This window comes from Scyliorhinus torazame, chromosome 14, assembly GCF_047496885.1.
Source record: "Scyliorhinus torazame isolate Kashiwa2021f chromosome 14, sScyTor2.1, whole genome shotgun sequence".
Lineage (NCBI taxonomy): Eukaryota > Metazoa > Chordata > Chondrichthyes > Carcharhiniformes > Scyliorhinidae > Scyliorhinus > Scyliorhinus torazame.
In genome coordinates, this window is record NC_092720.1 from 102,750,416 (window position 1) to 102,763,079 (window position 12,664).

Consider the following 12,664-nt stretch of genomic DNA (forward strand, 5'->3'; position numbering starts at 1 on the left):
AGCCTTTGGCTTTGATCTTTAAGTCATCTTTGTCTGCAGGAATAGTGCCAGAAGACTGGAGGATAGCAAATGTTGTCCCCTTGAGCTAGAAGGGGAGTAGAGACAACCCCGGTAACTATAGACCAGTGAGCCTTACTTCTGTTGTGGGCAAAATCTTGGAAAGGTTTGTAAGAGATAGGATGTATAATCATCTGGAAAGGAATAATTTGATTAGAGCTAGTCAACAAGGTTTTGTGAAGGGTAGGTCGTGCCTCACAAACCTTATTGAGTTCTTTGAGAAGGTGACCAAACAGGTGGATGAGGGTAAAGCTGTTGATGTGGTGTATATGGATTTCAGTAAAGCGTTTGATAAGGTTCCCCATGGTAGGCTACTGCAGAAAATACGGAGGCGTGAGATTCAGGGTGATTTAGCAGTTTGGATCAGAAATTGGCTAGCTGGAAGAAGACAAAGGGTGGTGGTTGATGGGAAATGTTCAGACTGGAGTCCAGTTACTAGTGGTGTACCACAAGGATCTGTTTTGGGGCCACTGCTGTTTGTCATTTTTATAAATGACCTGGAGGAGGGCTTAGAAGGATGGGTGAGTAATTTGCAGATGGCACTAAAGTCGGTGGAGTTGTGGACAGTGCGGAAGGATGTTACAAGTTACAGAGGGACATAGATAAGCTGCACGCTTATGAGAGGTGGCAAATGGAGTTTAATGCAGAAAAGTGTGAGGTGATTCATTTTGGAAGGAATAACAGGAAGACAGAGTACTGGGCTAATGGTAAGATTCTTGGCAGTGTGGATGAGCAGAGATCTCGGTGTCCAGGTACATAGATCCCTGAAAGTTGCCACCCAGGTTGAGACGGTTGTTAAGAAGGAATACGGTGTATTAGCTTTTATTGGTAGAGGGATTGAGTTTCGGAGCCATGAGGTCATGTTGCAGCTGTTCAAAACTCTGGTGCGGCCGCATTTGGAGTATTGCGTGCAATTCTGGTCGCCGCATTATAGGAAGGATGTGGAAGCATTGGAAAGGGTGCAGAGGAGATTTACCAGAATGTTGCCTGGTATGGAGGGAAGATCTTATGAGGAAAGGCTGAGGGACTTGAGGCTGTTTTTGTTAGAGAGAAGAAGGTTAAGAGGTGACTTAATTGAGGCATACAAGATGATCAGAGGATTGGACAGGGTGGACAGTGAGAGCCTTTTTCCTCGGATGGTGATGTCTAGCACGAGGGGACATAGCTTTAAATTGAGGGGAGATAGATATAGGACAGATGTCAGATGTAGATTCTTTACTCGGAGAGTAGTAAGGGTGTGGAATGTCCTGCCTGCAACAGTAGTGGACTCGCCAACACTAAGGGCATTCAAATGGTCATTGGATAGACATATGGACGATAAGGGAATAGTGTAGATGGGCTTTAGAGTGGTTTCTCAGGTCGGCGCAACATCGAGGGCCGAAGGGCCTGTACTGCGCTGTAATGTTCTATGTATCTATGTAAAACGGGCGAGAATCACTCCAGACTTTTTTCTCGAATGTCCGGGGTGATTCTCCGTTTTCCAGGGGGCTAACAGAGCCCCGGCATGTTTCCCGCTGCTCTGGTTGCCGGCAGAGCGCTACAGTTTAGAATGCGCAGCCGTGCATGCGCAAGCCTGCCGCACGCGGGTCCGCGCATGCGCGTGGTGGCCCACCTTGGCGCGGGCGGTGGCAACATGTCGACATGCCCGGCGTAAGGTAGGTCCTGCGAAGATCGCGATGTCCGCTGATCGGTGGCCCCCGATTGCGGGCCTGGCCACCGCTGAGCCCCCCCCTAGAGTCAAATACCCCCCGCTTCCCACCAGGACACCACTGCGGCCGGGGTCCGAGCTCCCGCCAGGTGGTACCAGATGTAAACCACGCCGGTGGGAGTTCGGCTGGCTGACCGTGGAGAATTGTCGTGGGGGCCTGTTCCAACAGCCTCCGACCGGCGCCGAGTCGATCGCGCGCGCACGACTGGGGGGTCCGTGGAGAATTGCGGAAGCGCCGTCGTGCTGGATTTCCGGCCTGAACGGCTATTCTCTGCCCCCGCGCTGGGCACGATTCTGGCGCGGAAGGTTGGAGAATCCCGCCCAAAGTAATTAATGTGTGTCAATATAAAATGAAACCTTCTGAAGTTCTAGTTTGATATTTCTTGTCTTAAAAGAGTAATCCATTTGGGAGCAATATAGAACTGAATATAAGTGTTTGGTAATGTAGCCTGATTTTAACAAAAGACATTAGTGTTCAGCTGGGAACAGGTCACACATCCCCACTTTCAGCTGCAAGGTGTAAAGCCAAGCAAATGAAGAAAAAAAGACAAGGTAGCGAATTTTAGGCCCCCCCCCCCAAACCCCTGCCCTCCTTATTGATATACTTAAAAGTGGGGGAGGGTTGGGGAAATGGTTACGCAAATTAAACCTAGTTGTCAGTCCACTAACTTCCCCACCCACCGCCGGCAGGGTCCCCCGTATTACCGGGGGGGGGGGCAAGGTAAGACGTTAGCTTGCCTGCCTGACCAATTAATGGTCACTTAAGGACCTCGTTCCATATCTTCTGCAATAAGATAACCGACTGGGGAAAGTGGAAGGAAGGCAACTAGCCCAGCAGGTTTCACGTGCATTGGTAAAGGTGGTAAGGAATGGGTGCTACCTCTTTTGGAGTAATCCCCTCGGCCCATTGGGGGCATGCCCCCAAAGATGGTATCCCCTTGTGTCTGTCCCCGTCTCTAAAACCTGCTTGCACCCCACTCCTCCTCCCCACTTTGTGAGGTCTCCAATCCCTCCCCAACCAAAATGCCCAGATCTACCTTCAAGTCCAATATCTGCGTTCTTCCTTCCTGGGGACAACCTGTAGACCTAGCGGCAGCCAGTACTTGCTTCTGGCACTGCTGTGTCTACAGAGCTGATGGGCAGTTCTCGAGGGCGGGTTTCCCTATCCCTGAGGTGTGGAAGTCCCACTCTGGCTTTATTAAGGCCACCACAGTTGCCGACCAACTTTTCAACAGGGATGGGATGGCAAGGAATACGCCACCAGTAAAACTCAACCCAAGAAAATAACAAAAGTGTGGAAATAGCCACAAAAATATCCTCATGGAAAAATGATCTTTCTGTATACCTTGACTATTCTATTATCTAGGTTTTTTGTGTGCTCCTCGAATTCTTCCCCAATTGTGTAGTCCACATTGTAGTTTCTAAAGGTACTCAGAGTTTTGGTGAAAAACTTGTCTCCTTCCTGTTTGATTTCTTTTGTCTGCTTGAGATGAATTGCAATCTTCCTGGTGGCAAAGTCTGTGTCTGCAATGGAGAGAAGAGAGTCAGCTTAACTTGAGGAATCAACACCTTCAATTGTTATGTTTTATTTAAGCTTGCTGTCTGCTTAAAATATTATGTCTTGTTGTCAGGTTGAAGAGCTTATATCAGAGCCTTATACACTGTGATATGACAATACATACAAACAGAACTGACATTCCAGGACTGTGGGAGATAAGCTTGAGGGAAATGATCAGAACTGTATTTGGTGAGAACATTATTACACAACTGAGATCTCTTCTGTATTATATGGGGCGTAATGTTACTGTTACAGTTAGAAAATTGCAGTTAGTATTTGTTCCTGCGAACAAGCTGACTATTTTTTTAAAAAAGGAATTAATTTTGCCCAGCCTGGCATTATAATGTTTCCGCTATAGCTGATGCCATATTGAAGACTGTCATCAGCCAACTGTCAATAATGAAAACCGACCAACTTAAGTCATGAGGGTTTATTATCCAATCATGCTTAGTAGCCGAGATGAAAGATAATAATTTGGAATCTTGTGCCTCTGGGCTATAATGGAAACTTTCTGTCACCATCTGCTTAATAAGCTACTGCAGAATTGTCAGTGAGCTATGGGAAGGTCCACTCCAGCTTCAATAACTAATAAATATGGTAAATTAAGGATTACCTTTCTCCTGAATAAGTGCTTGTGTCCAGTGACCACGATAATTCCCAGCATTCAGCCACTCTTTTTTAAAAAAAATTTTGAGTACGCAATTCATTTTTTTCCAATTAAGAGGCAATTTAGCGTGGCCAGTCCTCCTACCCTGCACAACATTTTGGTTTGTGGGCGTGAGACCCACACAGACACAGGGAGAATGTGAAACTCTACATGGACAGTGACCTGGGCCAGAATCGAACCCGGGTCCTCGGTGCTGTCAGGCAGCAGTGCTAACCAATGCGCCACCGTGTTGCCACCTCATTCGGCCACTCCTATAATCTACTTTCAAACTACTTGTCTCTAAAAGGGGCCAATATTTCAAAAGTATTTCTGATGTAGAACAAAGGATATCCAGAAATGAGTACAAAGCAAGAATCTGATGGAACCACTGTAAAGTTTCATGATTGGAGCTTGGATATATAAATATCTGTCATTCGAACCCCAAGAATGAATAATAACCTTGAGTCACTGTTCTCCATACATTAAAAAGAATCTGCAGTTTCAGTTTATGTTGAAGTTTTATTAAACTTTTAATCGATTTTTGTGCCAGTTGGCCACGCTTTGTTAATATGGGATGCTGCCAGGAATTAACAATTGGGCAGGGATCAAAAATCTGAGGCTACCTTGTCATTTATTATTAGGAAATTCTATAGCATAACTGAATAAGACATGAGCCCTTTTGGTTCAGCTGTCAGTGAAATGAAAGATATTAAAATCCATGGCTTAAGTAGAGAAAAGTCTCTCAAGGCAGCCTTGGTTACTTCAATGAGATTTTATTTTACCCATTGTTTAGTACGCTTTAAATAAAGTTCAAAATGACTGTGCTATACTGTGAGTATTTAAATTAATCAGGAAAAGACTTATTCAAGTATTCAATGAGTCAATTCGTTTTCAAACAGATATGATTCAATAACCCCCAACTAAGTTGAAAAAATGAAAAATGAAATGAAAATCGCTTATTGTCACAAGTAGACTTCAAATGAAGTTACTGTGAAAAAACCCTAGTTGCCACATTCTGGTGCCTGTTCGGGGAGGCTGGTACGGGAATTGAACTGTGCTGCTGGGCTGCCTTGGTCTGCTTTCAAAGCCAGCGAATTAGCCCTGTGCTAAACAGCCCCTTTTGTTGCTGCGATTGTTTGCCTCCAATACCGTCACTTCATTTTAAGCTTTGTAACTGCAGCTTCCATTTGTCACCAAGAAAGACCAGTTTCATAGACCAAAAAACCCACATCTGAGGCATTGAGACAATTCCTTAGATTGCTGAAGGAATGATGGCGAATCCGCACACTGATGGTCCAACATGTTCGCCTGGATTCTCGGTTTTAGATTTTCCGTTCTGGAACCTAATCCTCCGTCAGCGGAGATTAGCTACTGGTATCTGCTGGCACGAGGAGTGGCGCCCATGTGCAAGCCTCTCTTCTCTACCATGCTAATTTATACATAGGGGAGTGCTCACTGGATCACGTTGTTTTGAGCAGGCGACCCAATACTGATGTCCAGTGGTGGACCCTCCCCCCACAATGCAAATCCTGCCTACCCACACTGACAAGTAGGGGCACCTCAGCCCGCACCATGGGAATAATAGGTCACCATCCCCACAGCGCACACACATGAGGATGACCCAACCCACCCTCCAAGCCAAGTGCTTCCACTTCCTTTTTTTCACAGTAGAAAACACCTAGCTGCTTTTGATGTGGCGAGGAGTTATCAATCAGTGCAAGAGTGTATGTAAACATTGTGGCAAGCATCAAAGCAGGGTTCTTGAGATACATTCAAGTGAAGGGAAAGATGGATAACCAATCCACCATGCACCTGTCTCTAGAGTAATAAACTGTCAATCACTGTTGAATGCAATGTTTTGCTGTGTGAAATTGAATGGAAGATTTGCATTTCAAAGGCTGCCAAAGGATGCCCTGCAGGTGTTAGAGCTGGAGCTGCTCAAGGAGGAGGATGAAGCTGCAGCAGCGGAGCAGCAGCAGCGGAGTGAGCAGCAGAGCGACAGGTGGGCATCCCCCAGGGCTGCAGCGACTAGCAGGAAGGCCAACATTTCTGGTTGAATTCCAGTATCGATTGTCTGAAGGGGGTGAAAGGCCGACATGTTAGCATAGTGCACTCCCCCTGCCCAACCATGTCCAATGGGCTACATAGTTTAATGCATGGTGCCGCCCCGTTCTGCCCACTGCCCACCAGATGTGTCAGGGGCAGGGGGCGGGAGTCTGAGGCACTGCGGTGTTCCAGCACCTCCCCTGCGGGAGTCAACGGCACAGGCACCATCACCTTTTCCTCCCTTGGGGTGCCCGCGGGCTACTCCATAGGTTTGATCCCAGCCCCGGGTCACTGTCTGTTTGGGGTTTGCACATTCTCGCCATGTCTGCATTGGTTTCAGCCCCACAACCCAAAGATGTGTAGGAAAGGTGGACTGGCGACACTAAATTGGCCCTTAATTGGAAATTGTTTTAAAAACAACATAGGAAAGGAGAAAGTTTTTATGGTGTGCTAAATAAGGAAACATTCCTATTCAGTTATTTTTCTTTAACTCTACAGATGGAGAAAATCATAGAATTTACAATGCAGAAGGAGGCCATTCAGCCCATCGAGTCTGCACCGGCTCTTGGAAAGAGCACCCTACCCAAGGTCAACACCTCCACCATATCCCCATAACCCAGTAACCCCACCCAACACTAAGGGCAATTTTGGACACTAAGGGCAATTTATCATGGCCAATCCACCTAACCTGCACATCTTCGGACTGTGGGAGGAAACCGGTGCACCCGGAGGAAACCCACGCACACACGGGGAGGATGTGCAGACTCCGCACAGACAGTGACCCAAGCCGGAATCGAACCTGGGACCCTGGAGCTGTGAAGCAATTGTGCTATCCACAATGCTACTGTGCAGGTAAAGGAGGAAACTTTCTCAAATTCGCACTTAGAGTAAATATGTTTATAAGTAATTAATATATGGTTTCAACAAAATTGCAGACAAGCAGAATTTTCCCTGTAAAGCTCCGAGGGACTCTACAGAGGTTGAAGAGTTTAATTTTACCATTTCCATAAAGATTCTTGAATTCTGCCAGAAAATTGGATAAAAAGATGATTCCCACCTTACCCTAACTATGGGCAAATTAAAGTTTGCATTTTCATTGTTTTCTCTGATTCCTTCCAATAAATTCAATAAACAAATATGGCTCAAAGAATGAAACTCAGACTGAACCCCACCCACCCCCCACTGTAATGGTATGAACATCCGAAGTATTAAACCTTGGTGCATGTGCCAAATGGGCAGTAGCCCATTGGCTGCCTGCTGCACACTTTGCATGAATCACTTTGCTGATTCTCAGCCACCCATTTTTCTCCCTGTTTAATTTGAATACCCCCCGAAGCATTTCACTGTGGTTTATTTCTAATGGACAATTTTTTAAGCGTAGACAGAAAGATGCCATTTACTTATCAATGGCCGATGCCATGTTTCTTGTATTTATATTTCCTGTTGCTCACCATTTTAACTCAGCAACTTGGTCTCATGCCCAGATGTTCGTCCTTGGCCTGCTGCAATGCTTCCGTGAAGCCTAACACAAACTGGAGGAGCAGCATCTCATCTTCCGATTAGGCACGTTACAGCTCAACATTGGGTTCAACAACTTTAGACTGTGACCTTTCTCCTCCATCTTAAAACCCTTTTAAAAAATATCCCATATATTTATTGTCTCAATTCAATAAGCCTCCGGCCCCCTCATGGCCATTTGTCTTTTGTTCTTAAAGTTGCTACATGGTGTTGCAATCTCTCAGAGCTCCACTTCAATATCTAATATCGAATGTACTCCTCCCTCTCTTTCGTTCGGATGAAGAGTCAAATGGACTCAAAATATTAACTCTGTTTTCTGCCCCCTACAAATGCTGCCAGATGTGCTGCACTTTTCCAGCATTCCCTGTTCTTCTTGTATTTATGTTTTTTGATAAAATATACATTTGGATGCATGGTTGTCAGTACAGCACTGATGCAGCAGAAAACAGTATTAAGATTGTATGAGCATGTCAACAAAACAGTACATTCCATTCTGTGGTTCAGTTGGTAAAGGCAAGGCATAACTGACACAAGCAGTAAGGAAAATATCAGGTGTGATTTCCAAACTGTTCTGAATTGCCTGGTCTCACACAACATGGTGGTTAAAGTGCTACAATTGGTCCCAATGATCCTAGACTGGAGAGGGGCATATATGAACCAGGAGTTTCACTGAAAGTGACCCATGTTATTGATGATAGAATTTACAGTGCAGAAGGATCGAGTCTGCACCAGCCCTTGGGAAGAGCACCCACTTTAAGCCCATGCCTCCACCCTATCCCCGGAATCCAGTAACCCCACCTAACCTTTTTGGACACTAAGGGCAATTTAGCATGGCCAATCCGCCTAACCTGCACATCTTTGGACTGTGGGAGGAAACCGGAGCACCCAGAGGAAACCCACGCAGACACGGGGAGAAGGTGCAGACTCCCCACAGACAGTGACCCAAGCCGGGAATCGAACCTGGGACCCTGGAGTTGTGAAGCAACTGTGCTAACCACTTTGCTACCGTGTTGCCCCATTGTTGAAAACAATGAGCAAGGGCAGGATCAAACTTGGCCACTAGCCATGGTCAAGCAGCTTGATTAGAGCCACACTGTGAATAATGCAGAGGCAAAAGAGGTGACTGCCACACATAGAAATATACTCATATAGGAGCTTGCCCCTCTAGATAAAGAGGCGGAGGAATAACAGACAAAACTATCAACAAGATAGCTTCAATACTTATTGATTAAACTGTTTCCAAAGAAAGACAAAAGAATATTTTTTAATAATGAGGTTTAATTCACAAGATTTCCTATCTTTGAGTGTAAACGTACTGTTCTGACCCCCTGGGAAATAGGGGGTGTGCACCATCCGGTTCCCATTAACTCACAATGAGTATGAACTACCCCTGTAATTGGAGCGGAGCTTCCCCCTAAACAGGGAAGGCTCCACAAATTAAAAACCCCGGTCTAGGTGCAGAATGGAGAGGGCGACCCTTCGAGATGTGGCAGTTTAGTACTGTAATTTAATGAATCTCTTTCTTTATATCCTACCATGCATCCATCAGATTCTACATTTACATTGCCATAAATGAGAAACTGAGAGACTCACTGATAGCAGTCAACCTATTGCTCTGATCATACTGACACAGAGAAATTAAACTGACTCCAAAATCAGATGACCATTGTTGGCTAGATTACTGCCAATTTCAACCCAGCTTCCTTAGGTTGGTACCAGTACTGATTCAGAAGAGTAAGAGCCCCTTTGACTGAGGCCAAGATGCCAAATTTCCTTTCAAAACCATCTTTTTTCATGGTGGATTCCCATTGCTTTTGTGCAGAGGGTGGTGAGTTCCTGGAACGCATTGCCAGGGGAGGTTTTGGAAGCAGATACATTAACAGCATTCAAAAGGCATCTTGACAAACACATGGATAGGATGGGTATAGAGGGATACAGCACAAGGAAGTGCTGAGGGTTTTGGCAAAGGTTGGTATCATGACCGGTACAGGCTTAGAGCGCCGAAGGACCTGTTCCTGTGCTGAATTGTGCTTTGTTCTTTGCTTTAATTTTAAAAACTGAATACTATTTAAATTATATGTAAATAGATGTAGAACATGTTGTTCAGAAATTCACTGCTGAAACCTTCATCCTTGCTGGTGCGACCGCTAGTCTTGACTATTCCATCTTTCCCCCCTTCCATTTTCCACCCTGCAAAACCTTGAACTCATCCAAAACTCTGCTGCCCACATCCTAACTCACACCAGGTTCCACTCACCCATCACCCCGTGATCTCTGACATACATTGGTTTGCCAAAGCTTCGATTTTACAATTCTCATCCCTAAGTTTAAATTCCTCATCTCTCCTTATCTCTTCAGCCCCACAACCCTCTTAAGATATCTGCAGTCCTCCAATTCTGGACTCTTGCGCACTCCCAAATTTAATCACCCCATCAAAGCACACCATGCCTTTAGCTGTCATTGCAACTTATAAATATGAGCTGTTTGCCTAGGCTCTAAGTTTTACAGTTCCATTCCTAAGCTTATCATAGATCAGAGAATTTACAGTGCAGAAGGAGGCCATTCGGCCCATCGAGTCTGTACTGGCTCTTGGGAAGAGCACCCCACCCAAGGTCAACACCTCCACCCTATCCCCATAACCCAGTAACCCCACCCAACACTAAGGGCAATTTTGGACACGAAGGGCAATTTAGCATAGCCAATCCACCTAACCTGCACATCTTTGGACTGTGGGAGGAAACCGGAGCACCCGGAGGAAACCCACGCACACACGGGGAGGGATGTGCAGACTCCACACAGACAGTGACCCAAGCCGGAATCGAACCTGGGACCCTGGAGCTGTGAAGCAATTGTGCTACCCACAATGCTACCGTGCTGCCCACTTCTCTACATCTCTCCCCTTCTGTAAAGTTACCGTACGATGAACTCTTTCGTTATCTCCCTAAGTGGTTGTGTGTCAAAGTTTGTTTCATAACAGCACAGTAGCATGGTGGTTAACACTGTGACTTCACAGCGCCAGGGTCCCAGGTTCGATTCCCTGCTGAGTCACTGTCTGTGCGGAGTCTGCACATTCTCCCCGTGTCTGTGTGGGTTTCCTCCGGGTGCTCCGGTTTCCTCCCATAGTCCAAAGATGTGCAGGTTAGGTGGATTGGCCATGATAAACTGCCCTGAGTGTCCAGAGAGGTTAATGGGTTATGGGGATAGGGTGGAAGTGAGGGCTTAAGTGGGTACCGGTGCAAACTCGATGGGGCCAAATGGCCTCCTTCTGCACTGTATGTTCTAACACTTCAATTGTGTTTTGGGATATCATACTATTTTAAATGCACAATATAAATGCAAATTGTTTTGTGGTATTTTAAGTGAAGATTGAAGGGAATACTATAATTCTGGATTATCAGTGACTCATTGATGTAAATAGCGAATAGCTACAGACATGTAAATAGCATACTTTCTTGAAGGTTAAACAAGCTTATCGTCAATCAATTGTGAAAGAAGTTTTGCATACCAAGTAAATCCCAGCAGACACAAAATTATTTTACCGCCGACTGGATTTTGTGAATTGGTCAAGCTTTTTTTTTATACGCATATTTTCATATTCTAGAATATGGGGGCAGGACCAGGGGCACAATATCAAAATAAGGGGGTTCCCACTTAGGACCGAGATGGGGAGAAATTTCTTCCCACAGAGGGTTGTGGATCTTTGGGATTCTCTACCCCAAAGGGCTGTGGAAGCTCAGTCATTGAGTATGTTTAAGGTAGAGATTGATAGATTTCTGATCAACAATAATATCAAGGGTTATGTGGCCAGTCTGTGTAAAAGGCATTGAAGTGTCCAATCAGCTATGATCATAAACAATAGTGGAGTAAACTTGACGAGCTGAAAGGCCTGTTGTATTCTCTATTCTGCTTTACCTGGGTGGCTCGGATGCATAGTGTTGAATAAAGAACACAAAGTTTTGTTCACGAACAAAACCATAAATTAATACACTACAAAGATTCGTTCACATTCCTAAAGTAGAAGGTTATTGTATAAAACTATGCTGTCTCTAACTTACAGAACTCTCATGTATACAACTGCCCTCTCCCAACTCTTAACTCCTAATCATCTAATCCAATTCCAGAATCCCCCAGTCACATGACTGTTCTGTGGTTCCCTCTAGTGGTAAGAATCATAAGCATTAACTTGTTAACTCTTTATGTCCCAGTCAATATACATATCATTACTTGGCCTACTCCTATTCCAATGTTCCCATGTTCATGTTGTTGATTGTGCAGCTTGTGTATATATCAATTGTACTAAAAGTAAGATTCCTGGAAAGCTAACATCAAGGTAACTAAGCACTGAAATCCAACAGCTGAAAAAGTGTTGCAATTCTTAGGATATCCAATGACTGTGCAGAAGTAAGCATTCCTTTTAATTCCATAATTGTTGGAGATAATCAATTTACACATTGCTGATATTGGAAGTGTCAGAAAAAGACCAACAACCTTCACCGACCTGCAAGGATAAGTTACCACCTCTCTCCTGACATCATTCCACCTGCCTCCCCTCAAATTCCCAAACGTTCCCCCCACGTAAATCACTGGCTGACACTTTGCACCCTCCTCACATCACATCTTTGTGCTTGCTCGTCTGAGCCCACTGGTACCCACCAGCACAACCCCTTCATGTCCCGGTGCGATGCCCACACATTCCACTTGCTGTAAAATCCCCCCCCCCCCCCGTCAACACATCAAGCATGTGGCTCTTTGCCCCGCAGGAGAAGATAGCCCATCATAAGCAGAAAAGCGGTAAGACAGTGGGCTGAATGCCAGAGATCTGAGTCCTCACCCTCTTTGAGGAAAGGGCCCTGGAGATCGCAGGGTTGACCGAGGAGAGAGCAATCACCAACAGCGAGGTTGTCCTGCACCTCAGAGGTAAGGATCCACTGCTCCTTCACCCAGATGACCTGTCTCAAGTGAGTAGTTCATGTCATACAAAATGATCTCTCCCTCTCACTGACTACATGCCCATTAACTTGCAGGATCGCCATCTATTGAGCTCCATGGAAGTCACCATTGAAGAGTCACAGCTTTAACTGCACCTTCCACCAGCACAAAGACACACTCCTCAGTGGGTGACATTAGTGGA

The 12,664-nt window shown here is 45.4% G+C and overlaps 1 protein-coding gene across 1 annotated transcript in view; it reads right to left on the minus strand.

Annotated features, from left to right (window-relative positions):
* LOC140389919 (retinol-binding protein 2-like) overlaps positions 1 to 12,664 on the minus strand; it is a 44,914-nt gene that overhangs the window by 14,911 nt on the left and 17,339 nt on the right. The window contains exon 2 of the mRNA XM_072474563.1: positions 3,111 to 3,289. Coding sequence (XP_072330664.1) covers positions 3,111 to 3,289 — 179 coding nt within the window. The remainder of the gene's footprint in view (positions 1 to 3,110; positions 3,290 to 12,664) is intronic.